At 38.5% G+C, this 23,893-nt stretch overlaps 1 protein-coding gene and 1 long non-coding RNA gene across 5 annotated transcripts in view; one reads left to right on the top strand and one right to left on the bottom strand.

Moving 5' to 3' along the window:
- Positions 1–23,893, top strand: part of SYNE1 (spectrin repeat containing nuclear envelope protein 1) — a 429,147-nt gene that overhangs the window by 368,323 nt on the left and 36,931 nt on the right. For 2 of the 3 annotated variants that reach the window (XM_081829165.1, XM_081829163.1), the window contains 3 exons: positions 3,701–3,859; positions 6,564–6,730; positions 18,373–18,535. In XM_081829165.1, coding sequence (XP_081685291.1) covers positions 3,701–3,859; positions 6,564–6,730; positions 18,373–18,535 — 489 coding nt within the window. Of the gene's footprint in view, positions 1–3,700; positions 3,860–6,563; positions 6,731–13,779; positions 13,975–18,372; positions 18,536–23,893 lie in introns of those variants that run through there. The other variant, XM_081829164.1, reaches the window with a different exon arrangement.
- On the bottom strand, positions 9,360–13,537 carry LOC145723144 (uncharacterized). Of its 2 annotated transcripts, none has more exons than XR_014148003.1 (3): positions 13,382–13,537; positions 11,274–11,628; positions 9,360–9,494 (listed from the first exon to the last, which is right to left on the bottom strand). It is a non-coding gene; the product is annotated as an uncharacterized LOC145723144 (long non-coding RNA). The 2 variants fall into 2 exon arrangements; XR_014148004.1 differs by having other exon boundaries at positions 11,274–11,438.

Below are 23,893 nucleotides of genomic sequence, written 5' to 3'. Positions count from 1 at the left end.
GTTTGTGACCTTGAGAAAAACCTAAATATGTGCTAAGCTGATAAATAATTCAAGGGTTTCAGCTAACCCCAAAGAAAGAGAGGGTAATGTTCGCTTATCATATAGCCTAAATGTCAGTTTTACAAACCAAAAGGAAAACGCCGTCTCCATTATGAATTGACATCTCTCGAGAAGCTTTTGGTGCTGCTTTGTAACCAGCGCTTGTGGTCTACCTGTTTCTTCTTTCAGCTGTTGCTTTACAGTGAGCAAATGAAAGCAACACTTTCGTGCTGTGTGATAAGCACCAGAGACACATATTCAAGCTACTCAGTGGAGGTGTTGACTACCTGAGTGTCAAGGGGGAAAAAATATTAAAAACTCAAATGATGCTCTGTAGTAGTCGTTGTCGTCTGTTAATGGCCAGCTTTTGTTAAACCTTTAGTATGTACTCGTTACTTCCTTAAATTTTTTTCTTGTTTGTATTCTATTACGAGCCTACTCTTCCAGGACATATGTCAGGACTTGGCACATAGTAGACACTTGTTTACTGCAAACAGTAAACATTTGCTTAATGAGATTTGGAACAGATGAAAAATTCATTTACAAATGAAGGAAGTAGGGTGCCTGGGTGGCTCAGTCGTTAAGCGTCTGCCTTCAGCTCAGGTCATGATCCCAGGGTCCTGGGATCGAGCCCCACGTCAGGCTCCCTGCTCGGCGGGAAGCCTGCTTCTCCCTCTCCCACTCCCCCTGCTTGTGTTCCCTCTCTCGCTGTGTTTCTCTCTGTCAAATAAATAAATAAAATCTTTAAAAAAAAAAAAAAACAAATGAAGGAAGTAAGGCATAGAGAAGATGAGTAACCCTGCCCTGGTCATATCATTAGTAAGTGATAGACTATTTTCGAATCTCAGCTGCCTCTGGATATTTGATCATAATGTTATATCACAGCCAGTATCAAAGACTCATGCTTTGCTGGTTCTGTCTCATACTGACTACAAACAAATGCCTCGAATTTGTCTAACTTCTCTTCGTCTCTCTGGAATGGGTATAATAAAACCTACCTCTCAAAGAAATAGGTAGTATTTTTCTATTATGTGGTCATCTTCCCTGCAGATGTTGTAGGGGAAAGCCCTAGAATTCATCCTTGCTCATGGCCAAGATTTGGGGGAAGAGGAAAGGAGGAGCTATACATAGCAAGACCTGTTAATCTTAAATCTGAAGGGCGGGGGCTTTTACTCTTGTCTTAAAAAACAGTTGCTTTGGGAGGTCCCAATTATGAAAATATAGTTTCAGTTTGGACATCAATTGAACCAGAATTTTAATGACCAGCCACACTCTTGACTCGGATGCTGTGTGAATGAGAGGGAAAAAGTCATATCCACCAGAAAATTCCAAATCTTAGCATTCTGCAGAAGATCTGAATACACTGGGCTATCGGAGTTTGAGAGGAAAGGGGGTGCTGGAAGGATCATGCTCTTAGCTGCAGCACGGTCTTGGTATAGCTTATTGTAGTTGAACTTTGTCTCTAAAACTTTTTAACCTGTGTTTTCTTAGCCTTGCCCATTCCTACCAGTATCGACCCCAAGTAAATTCACTGCTTTTGGGCTCTTCTGTATTTTTCTGCCTCAAAGAAAACTTAATGATAAGCTGACTTGTACTAATGGGGAAATAGTTAATGGATTCATCAGTGTCACCCTACCCAGAGAAATTTTTATTTTAAAAGATCATAATTAATTCAAAAGAATGCATTTGTAATGGTGACATTTCAGAAATTGTGTTAGGTTATAGGGCCCACTATCTAAGCAGCTCAGTATGACTAGGGCTAGCCCCAGCATAGGGAACCTGGTCTCAAAGCCTAATTACCAGGTGTATTCTTAGATGTAGAATCATAGACATTTTGGGTTGTGTGGGACCTTGACTAATATTTACCCAATCATTAACAGAGCCAACCCTAGGCAGAATTGCTAACTAGGAAGTATATAGTACCTTAGAAATATTTTCATTTTGATTTTTAAAAGGAAATTGGTTTGAAGTGCATCACAAAGTAAAATGGATTGATGGATAAAGGAATATATGTATTAAAGCAAAATGGAGCAAAATGTTCACAATTTTTGAGTCTAGTGAGTATATTATGGGTGCTTACCATTACAATTCTTTCAATTTTTCTGTATGTCTAATGTTTTTCATAATAAAATGTTAGTGGGAAAAAAGAAAATTGAGAGGTAGGTGCTTAATGCGATGAGATGACTGGTGGAATGTCTAGCATTATCAACAAGAGTGTGTAGAACATCTATAAAAAAGGATCATCTTCTTGCCACTCAAATCACATTATATTTTGCTAACATGTAGCTTAGCTCAACTAAAAATATCCCTTAGTATCTCAACCAGCACTGCAAAAACAAGAGTATTATGAAGTCATACAATTTTAAAATACTGGAAGGGATCGCTCTAGACTAAGAGATAAGAACCAGGCCCCTTGTGTCTCTAATGCATAAAGAACTATTACAACTCAGTGCTAAAAAAAAAAAAAAAAAAAAAGCCCAGTTCAAAAATGGGCAAAGGATTTGACCAGATAGTTCCCCAAAGAAGATATACAGATGGCCAAGAAACATGAAAAGATTCTCAGCATCATTAGCCATCGGAAAAATGCGAATCAAAACCATAGTGAGATACTACTTCACATCCACTAGGATGACCAAAATCAAAAATACAGGTAATAGCAAATGTTGGTGAGGATGTGGAGAAAGGAGAATCCTACTGCTGGTGGGAATGTATATTGGTGCAGACGCTCTTTAGTGCCACCATGTAACCTGGCAATTCTACTCGTAGGTATATACCCCAAAGGCAACTAAACATGTGTCTCCACACACAATGGCAGCATTATTCATAATAGCCACATGTGGAAACAACCAAAACATCCATCCACAGATGAGTTGGTAAATAAAAATTGTCTATCCCTATGATAGAATATATTCAACAGTTAAAAGGAATCAAGTACGGACACATGCTACAACATAAATAACTTTGAAAACTTTATGCTAAGCGAAATTGTATGGAATGTGAATTATGTCTCAATAAAGCCATTATGCACAAGGAAGAAGGAAATGAAAAAGACACAAAGGTAAATAAATTAAAAAGAAAGCAGGCAGGCAAGTAAGAGAACTTGCCCAAAATAAAAGAATCGGTATAGAGCTGAGTCACAGGGATCTGTCTTCTGACCTCTTAGCATTGTGTCCCTCTGCTTCACTCTCTGCAGATGCCTGCGATTCAGGTCATTCTCCCTTTTCACTTTTCTTCCTTATTTTTCTTTCTTTCCTTTTTCCCTTTTTCCTTCTTTCCTTCCTTCTTTCTCTATCCCTTTCTCTTTCCTATTTCTCCCTTCTCTTTTAGGAAAAGTACATCCAATGATGCTGTAGAAATCTACGCAGAACCAATTGCAGTGTGAGGCTGGATTGTTCAGAACCTTGAATAAATGAATGTGCATGCAGCTCTTCAGGAGGGAAGTAGAGGGTTGGATGCCTCCCACTGGCATTTCATAGCAGGTCCTTGTTGTGAAACCTTCCTAGATCCCACCTGGGACTGTACCTCAAGGAACAGTGACCTAAAGAGTTGCACAACTATTACTTATTCCAGTCCACCCAACTCAGTTTATTGGCTTTTTTCCTCAGGGTGCAAGTTCTGCTCTGATTATCCTTTTATGTGTTCTCCCATTTAAACTTCTCAGCTCTCCTTAAGGCGGCAGCAAGTAAGTGAGAGATTGAATGAATGGGCAGTCTTCAGTGAAAAGAACAAGGAGCTTTGTGAATGGTTGACCCAGATGGAAAGCAAAGTTTCTCAAAATGGAGACATCCTCATTGAAGAAATGATAGAGAAGCTCAAGAAGGTACAGGATGCATGGCTATATATGTTTTTACTCTTCATAACACTTAGGTATACTTTTAACAGGTATAAAAGATGGCTTTACTTATTATTAAATTACTTTCCTGTAAAAGGAGCACTATATCTTAAATGTTTTATCTTTTTAATATGAAATAAACTTGTATGGAAAGGCCCTCTTTACATACAATATATATGGATATGCTGAAGTAAATTATCTGCTGATAGATAAATGTTCAATATTTTTCAGTTTTAGCTACCTGTTCAGAAGGAATCATTTATGTGTATTAGTTTTCTTTTGTGTTTTGTTTTTGTTTTTGTTTTTAAAGAGGTAAAATCACTAGAGAGGGACTAAAAGAAAAAATTCTTAGGATTAATTAAACTGACATTATCTCTGTAAAACAGAATGCATAGACAGTTAGAAGAATGAAAACGTGGCTCAGTCGGTTAAGTGTCTGCCTTCGGCTCAGGTCATGATCCTGGGGTCCTCAGATGGAGTTCGGCATCAGGCTCCTTGCTCAGCAGGGAACCTGCCTTTCCCTCTGCCTGCCACTCCCCTTGCTTGGGTTCTCTCTCTCTCTCTCTTTTTCTTTGACAAATAAATAAATAAAATCTTTACAAAAACTAATGATGTAATGTATGGTGATTAACATAACATAATAAAAAAATAAAATAAAAAATAAATATTTTTGATGGTATCAGTGGTGCTTCCACATGGTTTTTGAACAATTAATCATTTTGATTTTATTTTAGTTTATGTTTCTTGTTAACACATATCGCTGTCTGGTTCACAGCATACTTTCCCTATTTACTTGTTTGTTATCTGTCTACAGTGGGAGCCCCACTGGATTGTCAGCTTTGCCCGAAGTGTCTTTGCCTATTTTGTTCATTGCTGTATCTCTTGCACCCAGAGCAATGCCTGTCTTCTCATAAGTACTCAGTTATTACCGAATACTGAATAAATGAATTATAGCCTCATTCATTCTAAAATAAATGCAAATAATTATTAGGAAAAACTATCTTTATCCATGCATGCATATAAAGGGAAAAAACTCCAGTGTAAGCATGCGATATTAATAGCTTTAAAACTTCCACTTAAAATGTCAAATTCTAGCAATAAGCATTTGTATATTTGATATTGTAAACCTTTAAAATGTGAACTAAGGTAATACAGATTTCATTTTAACATCTGCCAATAGCTTTGGACTTTGATAGTTTCTATATATCAGAGAATGCTCTACTGGACATGATTAAGGGACTATAGGTATTATAGTAAGCTTGCTATAGAATAAATTTTGGTTAAGAAATCATTGATTTTCTTCATGAAATTTAAGATGCATATTTTGGGGGGTGTGGAAAAAGCTGTCTCTTGGACAATATACAATCACAATTTAAAATGTAGAAAAACTTTAGTTTTTCACATAATTTTATTACACTATCTGGCACAATGTCAGACAGTCTTTAAAATATTAGCTATACTATTCTGTATATAAAATGAGATTTCAAAAGAAGTCTTTATGAGCTTGCCTGTTTGGGGTCAGTGCATCTGGTATATTGGTCATTGAATCCCACTGTGTTGAAGTAACATAAAATGGAGAGTAGATAGGGTGGGGTTGCTGGACCTAAAGAGAGCACTCAGCACTGAGAACGAATAGACCTGCACTGGCTTCTCTCATTTTTGAGGGACCTTCTTGCTTTGATAACCGACTTGAGAGGATAGCCCTGTTGCCACACTAACTTTAGAGCGGGAGAGGGTTGAAATATCCATGACCCTCTAACCTGCCTTTGTGTATTATTTTGTTGAGACAGTATTTGCTGCATGACAGGCGTTTAGCCCAAAAATGAAGAAAAGGGGCTTCTAAAGATTGGCTTTTGTCACTGTGGCAGGAGTAAGAGGATCATTGGTCAGGCGGTGAGGGTTGGGGAAAATAGGAGCTGTCCCTTCATCCACTTAAACCATGCCATTCAGTGGCCTTTCTCATGCATATGCAGCCAGTACTTCCTTATCCAAAACAATCTTTAAGAGGAGTGAGTACTGCAACTGGGTAAATGAAAAACGTTTGAGACCCATTAATCCCCTAAGACTAATGGTTATTATTCTTGCGAGTTAATTTGCCATTGATTTATGTGTTGTAAAATATTGACATTGTATAGAGGGTAGCTCATTAAAATGAAGGTATTCATTTTTAAAGCATTCTGCACAAATAATTGACAAAAACACCTATATACATTTACATATAAATACACATATATGTCAGTTGCACATATATAATTGTGCACACACACGCACATACACACAACTTCTAAGCCTCTTAGCAACTATTTGTATGAGGATTGATTCTAAATATAACACCCAGGTTGGTGATTATAACAATAAGGTATAATTTCCCAGCATTAAAATCCTTCAAGTTTTGTCTTTATATCTATGTATACACTGTTAATGATTTTTTAATGCCCATTTTAAGTAAATAAAAATATCTCAGTTCTCTTTAAGAAAATCCTTATGAAAATTCAATCTAGAGTCTATGCACATCCTGAAAATAGTAGGTACCCCTAATTCTTCTGTACATGGACTGATAAGCACACAGCATTCCTCATGCCGAAACTATTCCAAGCAATAGAAAATGGTAATTATCATGTTTCTAGTGGAGCCAGGCTGAATGCATTAAAAATATGATTTCTGATCTCTGTGATTGCTATTTATTATGCAGGATTATCAAGAGGAGATTGCTGTTGCCCAAGAGAACAAAATACAGCTCCAGCAAATGGGAGAACGACTTGCTCGAGCCAGCCATGAAAGCAAAGCCTCTGAGATTGAGTACAAGCTCGGGAAGGTCAACGACCGGTGGCAGCATCTTCTGGATCTCACTGCAGCCAGGTAAAAAGGATCCTGTAAAATAGGACACATGTGTGCAGAATTTTAAAGCTTTGGCTCCACCTTCCATTGCAGCTAAAGACAATCCAATGAATCTTTCTCTATGTTCTTTATCCCATCATTTTAGTTTATGCTTTTCTCATAAATGTCACTTTCATTAACTTTGAAAGCTCCTTCTTATTTAATAAATCCAGTGGTGTTTGCATTTAGCTGAAAGAGAGAAAGTCATATTCAAACAAAACCCATTCCCAAAAGAGAATTCTTTGTTTCAGGGCTTCATGGGTATTCAGCCTTCTATGAGGAAGGAAGTAAAACTGCTGACCAGTATCCATGTAGGGCATTTTTGTCTGCAGTAGCAAAAAAAAAAAAAAAAAAGTATATATATAAAATCACATTCCTACTATATTTCTGGCTAGCGGAGTGTGGGAATAAAGCTAATTATTGCCACTCAGCATAGTTGTAAAAATAATCTGCTGCATTATTGCAATTTTGTTTTTAGCTTTAATAACTGTAAGTATCTGCCTTGTATTTGAGAGGGATATTATATTCAGTTTCTGTTGCAGAAGGGCAGGTTGAAGAAAAGAGACAAAAGTAAAGAGAGAAAAAAGTATATAAAAATATATAAGGGTCTTTATTAGTAATATAAAAGTCTGATATAATGAATGAGACACTATGTTATTTTATATAAAGGGAATGACAAAGTAAATGCTTTATTTTAGGTGAACTTGGCTTCATGTTGGAATGTAGGCTCCACAAGGGCAGGTGTCATTGGGTGTTCTATCCACCATATATCATGAGCACCAAGAACAGTGCCTGAATGCAGTTTGGGGCTCAATAAATATTTGAGTGAGTGAATGAATGAATACTTGAATAACTGAATGGACATTCTTTTGTATGGCAGTTGGGAGAGTTAGAATTTTACAAATGCTTCTGATTCACAGCCATTTGGAGCTAACTGACAATATACTTTTTAAAATCTGAGTTCTTTTCCTTAGCTGTGCTGCACAAACGTGGATGTGAAATAGTGCCCTTTGAATAGCATGTGCCCACAAAAATTGCATATGCTCATGGCAGTTCCATGTGTTGATTTTGAAAATATCTAGCATATTCTGTTTTCTCTAAGGGAGTTTCAAAGAGGAGCTGATTTAGGAAGAAGATGAGATTATAATTTATTTAGAAATAATGAAACAAAAAATGGAATAAATGTTTACCAATTTTTTAAATGTTTAGCAAAGGCACTGTGATAGCTGACATTTATTGAACCCTTGGTTTGTGCCAGTGACCATGCTACAGGCTTCATATGCATCTTCACCTGTGTTGTTCACAACACCCTTTGAGGTGGGCATTATTATTATACCCATTTTCCAGATGCAGAGGCTGAAGCTCAGGCTTGCCCATGGTTACACACATGCTGAGTGGCAGAGCCTGCACTCTGTGACTCTAAAACCCATGCTCTGGAGCACTACATTCTCCTGTCTGCCAAGTTTATGACCTCCTCATCCCTATTCTAAAGAATGCAGTTAAAAGAAAATTAGGTTCTGTAATTATTTCAACAATCTAATTTCCCAGTCCTTTGTAAAGTGCTCACAGCAGCTCTGAGATATTTTGTGGCTACAAAGAGGCCCCTTTCCTTGAGGAGTTCATGGTGGGCATCTAGACATGCAAAGAAATCAAGTAAAGTGTGAAGCTAAATGCCCGGGTAAATGTACTACAAAGCGATGGTAACGTATGGTTCAGCTCAGCTACTCCAAGTATTCCAGCATATGTAGGTTTTAGAACCCCACTGCTATGTTTAGCCTCACTTCTCAGTCTGTGATAACCAAATCTTATTTCAGAAGGATAAATTGAAGCTCTTTGTGCTATAAATACCCTTCTTAGGGAAGCCGCCCAATTGGTAAACATCCTTGGATTTTTTTTTTGGTTAAATTATGACTCATGGTTTGGCTTGCATTGCCATGTAATCCAACTAAACTAGTTAATGTTTTTTTTTCTAATCTTTAGTGGCTCAGTGGTATGGAATATGGGGGATACACTGTGTCAAAGATGTTTTAAATTGAGTTTAATATAGTTTATTCATAAGAAGCTAGCTTAAGTGTATGCCCAGCCATTAGCCAACGTTACATCAAATGAGTTAGGTGCTTTCTCCTTGAAGTCATGTTTATTTATAACTTTTCTGTTGTTCAAGTCAGGATTTTCTAGATGTTGTTTAATTTTCCAAAGACACATTCGTAAAGTTTGAATCAATTAAATATTTTTGGATATGCATACTTTGCACTACAGTCACTAAAACACTCATATGTTTCTACTTTAGTAGAGTCTCATCATACACAGATGTAGATTTTTATAGATGTGTTGTCTGTTTCTCATTGCCTCATTCCAAAGTATACTAGATGACATGTTGACCATTTATTTGTTCTAGAGCTTAATGCCACACTGGATTCATAGTCTCTTTGAAGCCCCTCCTAAATGACACTCAGCCATCACATTTATTTTCCATTCCCTTGTTTATCAGAACTTTGAGAGTACACACACTAGATGACAGTCCCCCACACCCATATTCAACTCTGAGCTGCCAGCTCAAATATCAAGTTTCTATGGGTCAGTCCCATTCACCACTCTTCCCTCTTCCAACTTTTTATCACACTGATTTATTAAAGCAGAACACAACTTAGTTGTGCCTTTTGATATTTCTGTGTTGTTTTGGTGCTCTTGTGGGAATGGAGAGGTTATTTTTGAAGATCATATTTTCGGGTGAACAGTTTCCCAGCTAACAGAAACAGGAAAAAGAAAAGAAAGAAAGAAGATTTACTGATAATAAACCTATTGCATACAAATAGAATGCATAACTTTGAGCCAACTTCCTATCACTAGTGGATTAGCTTAGACCATTCTGAGTACAAAATAAATGTGTTTTGCATTGACTTTTTAAATTGTCACTAAGAATTGTCAGCTTTTTAGGGCAACAAAATTTGCTTAGTTATTTTTAGGTCTCATTGGATAATGCTCTAGTATCCTGTCCATACTTTCTAGACCTGCTCAGTTTAATAGAGTAGTCATTAGCTACCTGTGGCTATTTAAATTAACTGAAATGGGATGCAATTAAATTACAGTTTAATTTTAATTACAGTCAGTTTTGCTAGTCACATTTCCAGGCTTAATAACCATATGAGGATAATAGCTACTTTATTGAGCACTGCGGATACAGAACATTTTCTTCATCCCAGAAAGTTCTGTTGGTCAATACTGGCCAAGACAATTGGCCAAAGCATGTCTGAGCCCTTGGCTTTTCCTTAAGAGTCAACATAAGAAACAGTCATTGGTGTACTCTAATTTCTATAGAACTGTCTGCTAGGATTCTGGCTCTCATTTTGTCTGTGAACCCTATGAAAAAACCCCACATAGTAGTTTTTTTAGAGCTCAGGGTAACAGGAACTCTGTCATTTAGCATTAGTTGTTCAATGCTTTTTTTTTTTTTTTTTTAAGATTTTATTTATTTGACAGAGAGAGAGAGCACAAGCAGGGGGAGCTGCAGGCAGAGGAAGAGGGGGAAGCCCAGCAGAAAGCCCAATGTGGCACTCAATCCCAGGACCCCAGGATCATGACCTGAGCCAAAGGCAGATGCTTAACCAACTGAGCCACCCAGGAGCCCCATTCAGTGCTTTTTATGACAGACAGTGTTTTATTGAACATTTCCCATTTGGATATCTAGGAAGGTCACACTCAAGTTGTGTGCTCTGTTGTAATGATGTGTTTTGTTTTGTTTTTTTTAATTAACTGTACTCTCTAACATAAGAATATTCCTCTTCCCTCTACCACACCTAAATCCCCATCACCAAAACAAAAGTACATTTTAGTTATTTGGGACTTTTTTTTCAGTAACAGCTTTATTGAGGTATAATTCACATACCATGCAACTCATCTATCACAAGTATACAATTTAGTAATTTTTAGCATATATACAGACCTGTGTATCCATCACCACAATCAATTTTAAAACATTGTCATCACCCCCAAATAAAAGCCTTAATCATCTTTTTCCCCTCCACCCTCTCTCCTTCCACTGGCCCCAGGCCAGCCCAGATTTACCTATTCTGGACCTATACATGGAATCATACAATATGTGGTCCTTTGTGGCTGCTTGCTTTTCAACTGTGTATTTATTACAATTCCCTTAAACACCATATAGAAGTAGAGTAAAAACATATAATTTAAAAAAAAAATTACTGAATGTCTCCTGTGTATGAAGTACTATGGATGTTGCTACAGGGCAGAGATTGGCAAACTTTTTGCACAAGACTCTCTAGTTAATATTTTCAGCTTTGTGGGCCACATGGTCCCTGCTGAAACCCCTCTGCCATATTGCAAAAGCAGCCATAGATCTATCAGTAAGGAAACAGAAAACTGCAGCTGGGTTCCAATAACATTTTATTATCAAAACAGGTGGCCAGCCACAGTTTGCTGACCCCAGACCTAGAGAATGTAAAAGATGAAAGAGAAAATGGTGCCTAACCGAGTAAGGTACAGAGCAAGTATACACACGACTCACCTCAGCTCTTCCTCCTTCCATCACACCTGCCTGCTCACTTTTCTGCCCCTATCCAGCCTGGCCCGCTCCTAATTGCTCTTCATGTTCTTCCTTTTCTTTGGATTAGGTGAGATTCTTCTTACCTTCTCAGCAGGCTTTCTGTCCTCTCCTTCATAGAATTTCCCTCTGCCGTAATAAGTATCTTGTGTGATTAGTTGTTTACAGTTTCATCTCTCTGCTACACTGTAAGCATATCCGTAGTGAAGCCGGAACCCAGCATAGCTCTTTGCACATAATGGTCACTCCAGTGTTCGTTGCACCCAGCATAGCTCTTTGCACAAAATGGTCACTCCAGTATTCGTTGCATTTCTCCAATCTAAGACATAGGATGCAAAGTGCCGCACGTACAGACAAGAATAAAGCCGAGCATGCGCTTAAGGCCTCACCTGCCTGAATCATCACGTTGCGCTGCTTCACCCACACTGTGATGTTAGGCAAGTTCCTTACCTTCTCAATACCTCAGTTACCACAAGTGTAAAAAGTTGTTAGGAGGACTAAGTGAGATAGTACCCGTGAACCACTTAGCAGAGCACTCAGCACATGACAGTTCTCAGCCCAGAGGGAGCTTCGAGGCTGTATAGATAAACCGCATGTGCAGTGCAAGGGAGGCTTTGTGAAGTTGGGGCAGCTGCCCTTAGACAGCGTTTCAGTCTAACAGGGGTTCCACCCACGCTAGAGCAAGAAGAAAACTTGATTCTTGGAGTTTATGGCTGGCATTACCTCATGGGGGTCAATTTGGAAAACTCTGGCCAGGATCAGGAATGTACTGATGCACATCAGCAAGCACAGAAACAGCACAGAACAAATCAAGAGTCCTGAGTTTAGTCCGTCGTGTTCAGGCTGTGTGACCTCAGACCTTTCTGAGCCCTAGCTTCCTCATTTTCAAAATAGTCATTAAAATAACTGCCATAGCTCCAAAGAGACAATGCAGGAGGAAGGACCATGTATAACCATAAAATGCCACATATGGAAATCTTGTTCTTTTAGGGAGCTACAGAGTATTCCATAGTTTTAATTTACATGATTTATCCAGTATCTTCCCTAGTGATGGACATTGATATTGTTACCATTTTTTGACCTTACAGTAACTTGCTTTATGTTTAATTTGCTGCAGTAAATATATTGTCCTAATGATAATGAGCATGCGAAAAAAATTTGAACCCATGAGGAAAACTAAATAAAGTAAAAAGGAATTGAACTAGGAAAATAATGGCAGTACAAGGTTTCAAAGATCTCGGGTTTTCAGAAGTGTTAGTCATAATCAAGAAAAAATAAATTTACCTACTGTTATGGAATCATGACCAATATATTCCTTTAACTAAAGCTTATATGCATATCTTCCTGATTGTTAAAAATAATACATTAGAGAAGTGATTATTTTATAAAGAATTCACAATAGGGTATCTTTAAAATAGCAGGATTTGAAAAATAATTTTATTTATAACTAAGTTTTCTGGAGTGTATTTCTTACATAAAATAAAATTGTTGCTTTTAAAAAGAAAATATGTTTCTGTTTTAAAAGCAATTATCTCACACAACCAGACCCAAATGCTTTGTTTTATTTTGCAACTCATCATATAGGACTTTTAAAAAGAATTTAGCAAACGTTCATTATTTATTTGTTTGTTTGTTTGCAACCTATTTGTGTGTATGAATACCTTGATCCAAAAAGGATTTAAAGCAGCCAGCATTCGTCACATTTTATTAAATTACCAGTAATTAATAATTTGAGAGCTTATTTTCTTTAAAAGCTTGAATTGTGAAATTAACATAGATTCAGTACAGAAAATTTGAAACTCTTGAAATTCACAAAAGAAAGTTATCTGAATCCCACCAAGCAAATGAACAGATACCTTATTATATTATCTTAAAATGAACATGTTACTTTTGTCACTTTGCATCATTATTTTTAAAAGGACAAAAGGTTTTGAATATGGAAGGGAAGAATAATATTTCTTCAATTACTTTTCTTGTTTAAATAGTCTTTTCAAAAGTGAAGACCAACCACTTTTCTACAGAATATCTTTTCCATCCCATCTTCCCAAACAACCCCTAAAACTCCTACTTACACCATTCAGCTGGCATTTCAACCAGAAGGAAAAAAAAGTTGCTGTTTTTTGCTACCACAACTTGCTGTACTTGTGGAGGTTTTGTTTGCACTTGGGTGATTTATCTTTTTTCAAAAATCCTTTTCAACTCAACAAACAGCCCACAAGAAGAGTTGCCTGTCCTTCCAGAGTGTCAGTGTCTGCAGCCAGCCTTATTTTTTATACCCTTCTTTCTTTAGAAAGCCTCCCCCTCCTTGCAGATTACACTGAGCCTTTTCCCCTTCTTACACTCGTGGCCTACATTCCAGGAGATCAGGCTTGGCACATGTTAATGAATGTAGGTTTTATTTAGAAACATGACCACTTGTCACTGCTCAGTGTCATATTATCAGGCAGAGACCTACCAACATTTGTTTAGAGTGAGCATTTTCATACTTCCATACGCAGACAAGGGGAAACTTTCATCTCCACGCAGGATTTAGCCTTTTGCTCTGCAGACCTAACTTGCAAGTTGGAAGCTTCATGGTGGTGGCAGAAGATCTGTGTGCCCTGAGGATGGCCGAGGACGGCTGTGTGGATGCAGATCTCCCAGAATGTAACTGCGATGTCACAAGGCAGGCATCTATCTCCTTGAGTTTCTTCCATTGTGCATAGCTTTCATGTTACATGGGCTTCATAGGATAGATGCTGGATCTTTAATCTGTGATTGTTTTTGCCAGTGTTAGTAGAGATGATTTGGTGTTAGGAGCTCGTTGGCCATGGACTCCCAAGAGTTCTTTGTCGGTTGGTTTTCTTGTCCCCCTACTGGGCATGCGGAGCTGGAGGGAAAGGTTGATGGACTTGGTTATGGCTTGGTATTCCAGTTGTCCCTGGACTGTATGTGTCATACAAGGGGAATGCTACAGTAGAGAGCCTGAGACACAGGAAAGAGACCCAGTAAGAAGATCCAGTTTGTCCATCATCTGCTATTTAAAGGATGGGCTCCTGATGAAACTGAAATTCAGCCTTAGCCAGTTCGCAGCTTTGTAGCGGAAAGCTTTCCCTTTATTAAATAAAAATCTGCCCATAAAGCGGGGGCCTGGAGGGTTTTGTGTATGAGAAAAAGTTGTTTCTGTTTAGGTTTGTCAGTACATTTTGGTTACTGACTAGCATAAAGGTTTTAAAACATGTGCAAAATGTAAAAATTTATGCCTAAAATAGTAATTTTGTGGATTATGCAAATGTTTATTTCATGTTTTTTTTTTTTACTGAGAACAACATTATATTAGGAATTTTAACTTCATTTTTAAAAATATTATTCTTGTACCATAACATTCCCCCAAATAAATTCCTACTGGTGAATAGGATTTACTAATGGTACTTTTGGTTCTATTATATTTAGAATGTGATTTTTTTTGTTTTGGTTTATGGATTTACTAAATTAGTTTGAAGGAAAGTAGCGATAAATATATACATGCAGTGTTTATGTGTATATATAGCTATTCATGCAGCTGGATTTAGTAGTAGACTCCTTCTCAGGAAGGTGAAGTCCCATGAGGCACACTGAACTGTGAGAAGACCCATCAGCTACAGGAACTTACAGATGCACAAGATTTGCTAAACTTACCCAGACTTGTGACATCTGCAAACATCCATTTTGAATTATAATCCTGGATGCTACCAAAAAGAATGTTGCTCGAACTTCTTAAAATGATAGATAAATAAAAACAGTGTGACACTTTACCCAAGGATTTCCTTTAAAGAAATAATGGAAAAAATATGGGACATTTCTCTTAAAAAAGAAAAAAAAAAAGGAATGCTCTCTGTCCTGCAAATATCAACTTTCATAAGTTCAAGGAAGATGTTTGGGGCTTTACTACCCATTTCCCCTCAGCTCACATCTGCTCCCCCCCAACACACGCACACACAATGCATTTTGCTATTTGTACTCAAATACATGTTTTAAAAAATGAGAAAGGAAAACCACTTTAAATGTTCACCCCCATTGACTTTACTGAGGTTTACACATTCATTTGAAAGAGGAACTTGTCCCTAATGGACTATATGAACAAGCATTTCCATGTCACGATGCCCTTGACATACTACACACTCACTGCTGGCTATTGAAACCCATTCAATATTATACAGGATTACTAATCTTGTAAATTATTTGACCAGTGTAGAAAATATCTAGTGGAACAGTGTTTACTCACATTCTTTTGTGCCTTAGCTCTTTTGATCATTTTTTTATTTTTTATTGTTATGTTAATCACCATACATTACATCATTAGTTTTTGATGCAGTGTTCCATGATTCATTGTTTGTGCATAACACCCAGTGCTCCATGCAGAACGTGCCCTCTTTATTACCCATCACCAGGCTAACCCATCCTCCCACCCCCCTCCCCTCTAGAACCCTCAGTTTGTTTTTCAGAGTCCATCGTCTCTCATGGTTCGTCTCCCTCTCTGATTGATCATTTTTGTAACTGAATTTTGGACCAAGAAAATGAATAAATTTTAGTACTTGACAGACCATTTGCAAATGTTGGACTTAGGGAAAAAATTTAAGTATACATTTAATATCAACTAAATTAAATAAAGTATCCTTACAAAATAAAAGTATTTTATTTAGAATACTAATTATTTATGTTTATCAGGCATTTAAGTCGTGCCCAACTTTGTGCCAAGTGCTGAGGGTCACACTGCAGGGGAAGAGGAAAACCAAAAGTAGAAATTCACAGTTCCAGTTTCCCAAGAAATTTAACATGGGCAGAGGAACTTGTGCATAAATAATACTAGGGAGTTAAAATAAGGGAGAGCAGGAAGAAGGCAAGCACTGAATGAAGTATTCTGCCAATCTCTCACTCCACACCAAACCCTGATGATATTATGAGGTTGCTATAAAACCCCATCCCAAAGCGTCGGCAGCATTCAGATCCTACCAGGTCTGAAGATAGGAAGCTGGTCAAGTGGGAGAGGTTCCCAAAAGGACTTTTTTACAGAGGTAAAACCAGGACAGACATCTCAGTGCAATGAGCTATTCTGTAGTCCTATTCCCATGTGCTTATTGATGGTAGACTGTCCTTTCAGCCTGGGCCACTAAAGCAGGAGGGCCAGGGCCACATCAAATTCCAAGCCCATGCCGTGGTCATTGATAAAATGTGCACCCACAGCTTTGCACCCCGTAGCCGTTCTAAAACTATTCACTGACTGATCCTCAAGTGAGTTTTGTCTTACATATGAGGAAAATGCAAGTAGGTTGTATTTAAGTGTTCTTGGAGTTATTGTTCAAGGCCAACACCTTGAACTGCCCTGGGGGCAGGGTACGATATGTACTTACAAAGCTAATTAGAGAAGTCTCACCTTGAATGGAATTATGAGTCATGATAAACAAAGAGCAACACATGTTTTCGGTTTCCTATTAATAGAATATATTGTGGAGTATGAACGTAATTTTTTAAACACACATTTTTTTTTTCAAAACAATATAAGGTAAATGCACCTAAGAGTGTCTTTATGAACAGAAAATGTTATTCAAATATAGGTATTCTTATACCTGAATGGACTTCCACATGAACCTCACTTCAGACTTACTCAAAATCAGACCTGATCCTATCATTCCTTGGCTGACACATCTTGGCAAAGTTCCTATTTATCTTTAAACTGCACACAACGCCATTGTCATGTCACTGCAGGACCTATATAAGCTTACTCCAGCCTGTCCATCCGTCTTGCCTCAGCACAACCGCAACTCTTTTCTGATTCTCTTCCCCACCCTCCCCACCCCTAGGCCCCCTGACATTATGACACGGTGCCTTCAAAAATCTCTGCTTTTCTTCTCTGTTTTCTAGGCCAGAAATGTTCAGCTTGGCTTGTATCCACCTTTCAAGATGCAGCTCTAATGTTACTTCTTCATTTCCCCTCTTTCAGCAAAGTCTAAGCTCCTCAGTGACAGGGATGAAACTTCACTCCTCACTGTATTTCTGTCTCCTAGTGCTATGTCTACCTAACATCATAGATGTTTGTAGAAGGAACATAGACATGAGCAAATGGGGAATGAATGAGTGAATAATTACTAGAAGTGGCCAGACAGAATTGTTCACTCCTTTTTATTAGACAGGGACTTGGTTCATTTCTTTAGTTTAGTTCTTAACCACACTGTATTATATTTTATTGTATACATGTCCAGATTTCCAGTCAGACTGTACATTTCGTTAGGAAAGTAATCAAGTTTTATTTATTTTTGTCTTCCCAGCATCTGACACATAGGATGTCCACACATGATTGTTAGATAAGTGGCAATCTTAAGCAATTTGGTTTTTACTCCTTCCTGAAAAGAATGGGAAAACATTTTTTCTAAAAAAACATGCTGTGTAACAAAAAATACTGCACTGAACTAAGCTTTGCAGGTGAAGACTGGCTGGTGGTCAGCCTTGTACCTGCCCTCTGCCATTGGCAATCCAACGGATCCTTAGTTACCTTTAATGTAATCTGGCATGAAATGCATATGATCACTCACTGATAGTTCATCTTAAGCGTGCTTTCTTCTTTTAACTGAGTTTCTGCCACAAGGATGCTGAAATACATCCCATCAGGGCTGGAGTAATCAGAACTGTGAATTCATAATCTGTTTGGTGACAATCCATTGGAAATGTACATTTTTTTTCTTCCCAGGTATTCTTCATATGAGTCTAAATTACATAATGTGTGGAAATAATTTTTATGACACCATGAGGTTTCTGTCTCTGTTATATCATTATGACTATGTTGAGCATCATCATAGCTGATATTTATTGAATGTTTCCCATGGACCCTGCATTATTCAACTCATTCAAATCTCAGATACTCTTCCTTTACTTTTATGTTATAGATGAGGAAACAGAGACACAGGAAGGGTGTACAATTGCCCCAAATCACACAGCCACAAAGTGGCTGAGCTAGGCAGGACTTTGGCTCTAGGCAACTTGGCTTTAGACCCAGTGCTCACTTTTGCCCACAAGGGAAACTTGAGTGAAGTCTCTCCTCTGCCCACAGGGTAAAGAAGCTGAAGGAGACCCTGGTTGCTGTACAGCAGCTGGATAAGAACATGAGCAGCCTGAGGACTTGGCTGGCTCACATTGAGTCAGAGCTCGCCAAGCCCATAGTCTATGATTCCTGTGACTCAGATGAAATACAGAAGAAGCTCATGGAGCAGCAGGTAAAACTTAAAACAACTAAAGGAAGTAAGTAGGCTCTTGAACATCCTGGTCAGGATACAGAAGCAGATGTGAGATGGTGAATTGAGATGGAAAATCAGGAGGAAGCTAGACATAAGATTGCTGAGAAAGGGGAGGCTTGGGCAGGGCAGGTCTTTGGGGCAAACAGGTCCTATGTCACTAAGGAGTTGAGTCTAGAAGATATGCTGTCATGGGGTTAATGTCGTTGGTCCACCAAGAAGACATCCTAAGCTGCTTGAGCCTCAGTAATGTGTCATAACAGAGCTGACATTTTATTTATTTCTTTGTGGGTCATGAGCCCACTACTACATACATAGAAAAGAGACTTTTTTTCCCCCTGCATATAGTGTTTGAAGAAAGATTACAGTGTATTCTTAGAGTTTTTAGAGCCTAAAACATTTTGTTTTGGGAGAAGTGTTGCATGATCTTCAGACCACACACTGTAATTTTACCTTCATTTGTGTAGCAAAGACAGCACATCACACCGGCATACAATACACTACCCAAAAAAAGCAAAAGAAGAGTGACCATGAAAAACACATACAGAAAGGATTTTTTTTTTTACCTCCTATTCCCCTTCCTTATTTTTACTAACCTTAGCAGACTCCAATGGTTAGTAGTAAATGCCATAAAACCCCCATAAAAAGTATTGCTACTCCATGCCCTTAGATTATCCTTGAAGATTCTGTCCACACTTTTGTTACTTCCATTGCATTTAGGCCATGATAGCCAAGTTGCTTAACTTAAAAATACTACAAAATATAAACAGACCTATTTATGAAATCTTATGAAATAGTTTATATACTTAATTTATTTTATGAACTATTTAAACCAATGCAAATAGATATTAAAATACAGTTTTTAGATATTGGGATTATTTCAAAAGCATTTCTTCTTTTAAAAAAATTGTTAGCAGGACATTTTTCCATTTTTGTAAGGTTAAAGCCCTGTGATGGATTCTCTCATGTTTGAAATTCTGATAATTGAGCTGTTGGGGTTATAGTTGGCCTCCAGTTCCCTGAATACTCCTGGAGAACATGGTAATGATGTCTACCAGTGAGAAGTGTTTAAAAACAGTTAAAATCCTAATAGTACTGTAATTTGGCAAATGTAAGACAATCAAAACAGTATCTAATTAAGTACGGCAAATTTATCATTTGCCTGACCTACTTCTAAACCCCAATAAAATTATAGGAAAGGGGAAAAAAGGTCAAAACCCACAATGGCAAAGAGACCAGGAAAGAAGATGATAGAGATGACAGACAGCCATCAGAATTTTGGAAGGCAGAAGTGGATAGATGAATAGTTACTGGTGTTTGCAGAATGGAGGATAGAAATCTGACTCATGCCACAGAATTCCAAGAAGGCTCCAGGAGTGGAAAGAGTAGGTCTGCAGGGCATTAAAATGGAAGATTTCTTGAAAGTCTGAAGAAGGAGTGGTTTGACTGGCAGATTCCCTCTAATCCAAGCTAGCCAGACCACTCTGCCTCATTCACTCCAGCGGAATACCCAAGGCTTACTCTCTGGAGGAGGCAAACCCGGAGGGACTTTGGGTTTGGGGCTACAGGGTACCATTGAGACTGAAGCCACTATATGAAAAATAGATTAAATGAAATGCTCTGGGAGGGAAAAATGAAACAAGACGCTGAGGGTTGCTGGAGTGGAGGGGAGTGGGAGGGATGGAGTGGCTGGGTGATGGACATTGGGGAGCGCTGTGAATTGTGTAAGACTGGTGAATCACAGACCTGTACCCCTGAAACAAATAATACATTATATGTTAAAAAAAAGAATTAAAAAAAAAAGAAATGCTCTGTACCAGATAGTATGACTCCCACCCCATTGCCCCAGCTCCCACCATGTCACTAGCCAGCCTTATATCACAGCCAGAATTCATGGAAGAGTTTTAAAATCCAATTCAGTTATTCCATTAAAGTCCCCCACAAAAAATAAAGAAAATAGAGAGTAAGAAATTATCAATGTCGTAATGTAAAAACAAGCTGAAAAATGTGTAGAGTTGACCCTTGAACAATATCGGTTTGAACTGTGTGGGTCCACTTATTTGTGGGCTTTTTATGCAACAAAATATGCAGTACTGTAGATTATTTTCCCTTCCTTATTATTTTCTTTTTCTCTAGCTTGCTTTATTGTAAGAATACAGTACATAATACATATACCCTACAAATTATTTGTTATTGGATTATTTATGTTTTTGGTAAGGCTTCTTCTGGTCAGCACTTGGCTATTAGTAGTTAAGTTTTGGGGGAGTCAAATGTTATATGTAGATTTTCAACTGTGTGCAGGGTTGGCGATCCCAAACCCCACTTTGTTCATGGGTCAATTGTACTTCTAGAGCACAAGTCCTACAAATGCCCAGGAAAATTAAAAACAAAGCAAAACCATTATAAAATTACAGAACACGGGAGACAAAGAGAAGATCTTGAAGGTTTCCAAGATGGAAAAGTCTGGTTTCTCCAAAATAAGGATGAAAGCTAAAAGATAATGACACAATGCCATCAAAAAGCTGGGAAGATTATTTATAATTTATGACACTATACCTGCCATTTAATATATAAAATACTTACTTCCTAATGCATACATTCTCAGGAAGCTTATGAAAGATAGATTGCATATACTAAAATGAGAAGAAAAATAATATTCAACACAAGAGAGAGAAGCCAATGCCCAGGATGGATGGTGAGGGACTGTCCCAGATACCAGCTGCCCCGCAGCCTGGAGCACCACTGTTCAGATTGGAGTAGGGAGTTGGGTGCTCTGGGAGGGATGTCTCCAAGGAATAAGACAGTCGAACTTGATTACCAGATTACCTGATTACTTTGATTACCTTGATTACCTTAACCACACTGGAAGGAGTTTATTAACTCCATAGAGAAAGGATAGAAGCTAGGAATAGTCATGTTTTAAAGAGAGGGAGAGAGCTACTGATTCCATATAACACAAAAAGTTATATAAGAAAAGAAATATAACCATAGATAGTTTGTTGCTTAGATACAAAAAATATTAAGTAACCATATTAAATGACCAAAATCATGCAAACAATCATTATCTCTTCAGCTATAAGATGTGCTGAAACAGTAACTGGAGCCACGTTGAGTCAGGTAGAAGTTTATTCCGTCTCTGCTGTAGAAGCATAGATAATGTCTAAAATTTAAAAATCACGAACTAGCAACATAAACATGCCACTTAGAAATACAGAAGTTAAAACCAAAGACAGAGCTACAAGAGATGGAAATGCTTACTTCTGGAAAATGAGAATCAGGAGTGAAAAGGGAAGCTTAGCAGTAATTTTTGACTTGTTAATGTATTAATATTTGTTCATACTGCCTTTTAATTCAATTTTAAGTTAAAGTTGAAAAAAACAACAACTGTATACCAGTGGTTAAAAGTAAGGACTCCCTGGGTTCAAATCTGAGCTTCGCCACTTTTCTGCATGACCTGAATAATGAACTATTTTAACCCTTGTGTATATAGAATGCTGATAATCAGAGTACATGGCTCACAGTGTTATTATAAAAATTAATGTGAAAAACACTTAGCACAGCACCTAGCACAAAGTGGGTGCTTAGTAAATTTTATTTCAATCCTATCATATTCACCACAGTTTCCTTTGTGGCAAATGTTTAACCATGATGCTGTAAAAATTATAGCATTTGGGATCCATGTTGCAAAAGACAGATAAATAGTAATCTGTCTCCAAAGGGGAAAATTCTCTTAAATATTTAAAAAAAGATTAAACTCATAAGAAATACATTTTCTTCTATTCCCCTCCCTGGAGTTTCTGTATGTTTCTCTTGCCAGTGTACATACTTAATTGGGCAGAAATATACATAGACTTGAGATGGCTTCAGAGGACATCTTGTCAAATTTCTCTGTGTTATAAATGAAGAAGTATAAATTCAGAGACGCTATGTGTCAATTCAGGACCATTACTGATGGAGGTTAAAGCTGAGACTAAACTCTTTATCTGTAATAGAGTACTTACCCATAATTATAACCCCCCCTCAGGCTTATTTAACAAAAACTTTTGAGCAGATGTACAAGGGGTCTTTTCTCTGATATTTACTGTGGGAACCTGGCTGAGCTCCTGGAGGTAAATTTCACAAAATTGTGCAGCCCCCTCCAATGACTGGATCCTCTGGAATTTTTAACTCAATTGTCTGTACTGAGCCTCCAGCAATCCATCAGTTACAGTTCTGGTTTTTATACCCTGGCCGTGAATATCTGCTCTGGGGTAGCTCCAAAAGTATGTGGAGGAATCACATCATCAAGATGGCCATATAGGTTATTTCTGACTTAAGTCCCCCTCCCAAAAAGACCAACAGCAACCATCTATAGACAAGGCACCATTGTAAAACTCCCCAAACCCAAGGGTAAGGATGAAGCACCAGCCTGGACCCCAGAGACCAGGAAGGACCACATTAAAAGGGTAAGAGGTGTAGTCACACTCTGACTGCATTATCCTTCCTGGCTGGCACAGAGCTGCACCAAGAGGGCACCACTTGGCCAGTATAGGTATCTGGCTCCCCCGGCTTCCCCATCCTTCCCAGGAGGCCCACTTGGGTCTCAACTCATCGGAACCACTAAGGGAACTTCTGATGCTTGATTACTGGGGAGCATTTAGTGAGGGAGAAGGGGGCTGAGGCTTACCGCTACCAGCAAATCGTATTCCTGTTTGCAGCTGCACCCAAGCAGAGATCCCAGCCTGCATCTCTGCCCATCAGCAGAGCCCAGCCACTGGCCCTACCTGACCTGGGAGTTCACTTGGCAGTTCTGCCTGATTTTGGTCCCCATACAATGGGCCATACTGACCTTGGAGCCCTTTCTACCATCTGACCTGGGCAGGGAAGCCAATTCCTAGCCCCACCCAACAGCTGAGCATAGCCTTCATCCTTTCCCACCAGGAGGCCTGGCTAGAGAACCCAAGCAACCACGGAACCATCCAAGAGCCCTGCTCGAGCAAGGGGCCAAGCCAGCAGCCCTACCCAATTGCTGAGCACAGCCTCTGGCCCTACATAATCAGCGAGTCTGGATAGTGACCCTGGACAAGCTCAGAGCTCAACCTACAGCCTCGCCCAGCCACAGAACCCAGCCTACAACCTTAGCTAGCCATGGAGCCCAGATGACAAACCCACTTAGCAATAGAATCCAGCCTATGACCTTGTCTGATTGCAGAACACAGCCTTCAACCTTATTCAGACAGTGACCCCAACCAATCACCAAGCATAGCCTGTGATTCCACATGACAAGAAAGCCTGGACAGTGACCCAGCTCAACCATGGAGCATAGTCTCTAGTTCTACACCCTTTGGGATACAGCTGGAG

The sequence above is a fragment of the Leptonychotes weddellii genome, chromosome 8 (genome assembly GCF_054177405.1).
Source record: "Leptonychotes weddellii isolate Sample4059 chromosome 8, ASM5417740v2, whole genome shotgun sequence".
Taxonomy (NCBI): Eukaryota; Metazoa; Chordata; class Mammalia; order Carnivora; family Phocidae; genus Leptonychotes; species Leptonychotes weddellii.
The sequence above is the reverse complement of the archived record's forward strand: the minus strand, read 5'-3'. Positions and strand labels throughout refer to the sequence as shown.